Source organism: Carlito syrichta, unplaced genomic scaffold, assembly GCF_000164805.1.
Source record: "Carlito syrichta isolate Samal-C Ts95f unplaced genomic scaffold, Tarsius_syrichta-2.0.1 Scaffold313936, whole genome shotgun sequence".
Lineage (NCBI taxonomy): Eukaryota > Metazoa > Chordata > Mammalia > Primates > Tarsiidae > Carlito > Carlito syrichta.
In genome coordinates, this window is record NW_007258032.1 from 749651 (window position 1) to 752482 (window position 2832).

Consider the following 2832-nt stretch of genomic DNA (forward strand, 5'->3'; position numbering starts at 1 on the left):
CCAGTCTGGGCGACAGAGTGAGACTCCAACTCAAAAAAAAAAAAAAACAAAGAAAACAGAGTTATCAAAACTGGGCCTTTCCATACAAATCATCTTTCCAAAGCATATTCTCACTGAAAGGACAGACCGAGAGTGGGAAGCTATTTTTCTTTTTCTTTTTCTTTTTTTTTGAGTTGGAGTCTCACTCAGTCGCCCAGACTGGAGTGCAGTGACCACTCCTCACCACCGCAGCCTCGACCTGCTGGGCTCCGGCGATCCTTCCGCCTCAGCCTTCCAAGTAGCTGGAACTATAGGCGCGTGCTATCACGCCTGGCTAATTTTTGATTTACTGTAGAGCTGAGGTCTTGCCAAGTTGCCCAGGCGGGTCTCGAACCCACTGGCTCAGGCAATTCACTCACCTCAGCCTCCCAAGGCGTGGGATTACAGGCTGAGCCACTGAGCCCGGCTTAGGAAGCCGTTTTTCATCTTGTTCTTAAACCCTGACACAATGATAAGAAAATAGAAGCTATGCTTTTGGAGAAATGCACACTTTAGGTATAATTAACTTTACCGACTTTGTCTTTTCAGAAAGAGATTTCCGGGTATCAGAGCTATCTCATAGTGGCAATCAAGCTTACCTAAAGTAAAGGAAATTTATAAGGCCTAAGACATCATGCATTGGGCAAGGACTCTAAAAGTCATGAAACTTGTAATTACAAAAGTTATGACCGCTCAGAGGGAGAGCAGGTGGGGATTCGATCTTCCAGTAAATTGGGCACTATCTACAGGGAAGCCAAGGATCCCACAAAGCTACCCACTGGGAATGCCTAGGAGATAAGGGGAGGTGCACCCTCCACTAGCTCTAAGGAATGTCGTTTGGGAAGGTACAGGAGAATTAGAATCCTTGTCACGCCCATCTCTAGGGGCTATGATAATGTGGGTGAACATTAATGGCTCTCTGTGTCACAGGATCTCCAAGACATCCACAGGTGGTCGATAAAAAAGTCATGGCAGTCACGTGCAGCATCTCCAAGAAAAGGATTTAAGCCAGGACTTTGGGGGGCTACGCCGCCACACTCACCTAGAGTGTAGGCCCACTCCCTGTCTGTGGGGGATGAACTTTTTTAAAATAAATCTTCTTTTCTCACCTCTGTGTGTCGCAATTCTTTGCAATTTACTCGGATCTCTGGGTTCCCGGCGTGCACCTCCGGCTTGCCAGCTCCGGCAGTACTGCGCGCCTCTCCACTCTCCACCCTCACCGGTCCGTCCGTACCCTAACACCCACAAGTGTATCATTGGAGATATGCCTCATGATTACACTAACCTGAACTCATTGAAGCCATATTTAACATGTAAGCACCAAGAAAGCAGCTTTAACACGTGTAGAAAACTGAGGCAAACAGTTCCTGGTTTTATCAATAAAAACCGATTTGCATTCATGGGAAGGTCTCAAAGTGAGCAACAGAGGAAATTATCCCAGTAGTTCCAGTTGTCCATACAAAGCTTCTGAACCTGGATGAGTTCATTGGGGAAGTCCAGGGAAGGGGTGGGGGAAGAAAGTGCTAAGAAAAAATTAACGGCAACTGTCTCAATGTCCTCTTTCCACAGGGCCTGTCGTTCCATCACAACCCTTATTTCAGAAGCAAGGAATGTATGTTTTGCTCCCCTTTTCAACTCAGGGAAGAGAATTAAAATTGCTCAGTCTCCTTGGGCTTGCAGCCGTTTCTGTGCGGGCGCCCCCAGGCAGTGCCATAGTGGGCCTGGGAGCCAGATTGCCTAGGAACCCTCTATGGTAGCCAGCATCTCCCTACACTTCCTCAGGAACAAGCCTTCAGTGGCGTGGCAGTAGTTTCTCTCGAAAAGCACCGGCTTTCGTTCCTCTCACGCCCCCTCCCTTCCCATTACCCGGTAAACCACCACATAACTCCCCACCCACCCAACTCCCCCTCAAAAGCGGGTAGCGAATCGGATCCTAACAGTCCAGTAGCCCCCGGCTCAGGGCTCAGCAGACTTGACAACCACCCGGTGAGAGCACTGCCTCGCGGCCTTCCCTGTGGCCCGCCAGCCGTGCGGGACCCCAGGAGCGCCTGTCACAGGTCGCCGCACGCACGCAGCCCCTGAGACAGCGAGACCGAGACGCCAGGCACGCGCAACCCTGGGGCTGCAGGTGAGGGCAGGGGCGGGACGAGGCCCAGAGACTACGCCCCCACCCTCCATTAATAAAACGCAAGATTTTTAAAAAAGCTTCATTTACCGACATGAGTGATCACTGTGGCCAGTCGCCGGGTGAGCTCCTGGGGGGCCATTTCTTCTTTTAACCAAAATAGCATTTCGATGAAAAGCCACTCAGCATAAATAAAGCCAAACCAAACTGTGCCTACTGCCGCTGTGGATCACTTGTAAGAGGCATCTCTTCCCGAGGATGCTCTGCCCTGACCCTCTTCAGGCACAAAACGAGGACCACTCGCAGCCAAGGCCAACTCTCCGGAGCGGCTGGGCTGGAGCCTGCCAGCAACGCCTTGCAGGGGCGTATTTTTAAGATCAAATCTGGCGGCTTTCCAAACGCCACAGCTGGCATTTAGAGAGAGGGAAGTGGCAGCCCTGGAGGGGAGAAAAAGCACGTCGCCCCGGTCTCGCCGCGACAGCGCCCGGGCTTCTCCGGCGATGGGGCGCCGGGGCTCCTGGGTTTGTGGTCCCTGCCGTCGGGGCTCCGGCACCGCCTCCAGGACCGCGGGGATGCAGGATGCTCTGCCCTCGCGGAGGAGGCGCGGAGCCTGCGCGCCGGGAGGCGGGAGAGGAGGGCGGAAGCGGGAGGGCGGCTGGCGGCGCTGGCACCTCTGCGCCGCCCACTCC

At 53.1% G+C, this 2832-nt stretch overlaps 1 protein-coding gene across 1 annotated transcript in view; it reads right to left on the minus strand.

Annotated features, from left to right (window-relative positions):
• The window catches only part of MCF2L2 (MCF.2 cell line derived transforming sequence-like 2), a 268860-nt gene extending 266137 nt beyond the window's left edge, over nucleotides 1–2723 (minus strand). Inside the window, exon 1 of the mRNA XM_008070688.1 lies at nucleotides 2234–2723. Within this exon, the coding sequence (XP_008068879.1) occupies nucleotides 2234–2309 (76 nt within the window). The 5' untranslated portion in view covers nucleotides 2310–2723. The remainder of the gene's footprint in view (nucleotides 1–2233) is intronic.
• Nucleotides 2724–2832: the final 109 nt, after the last annotated feature.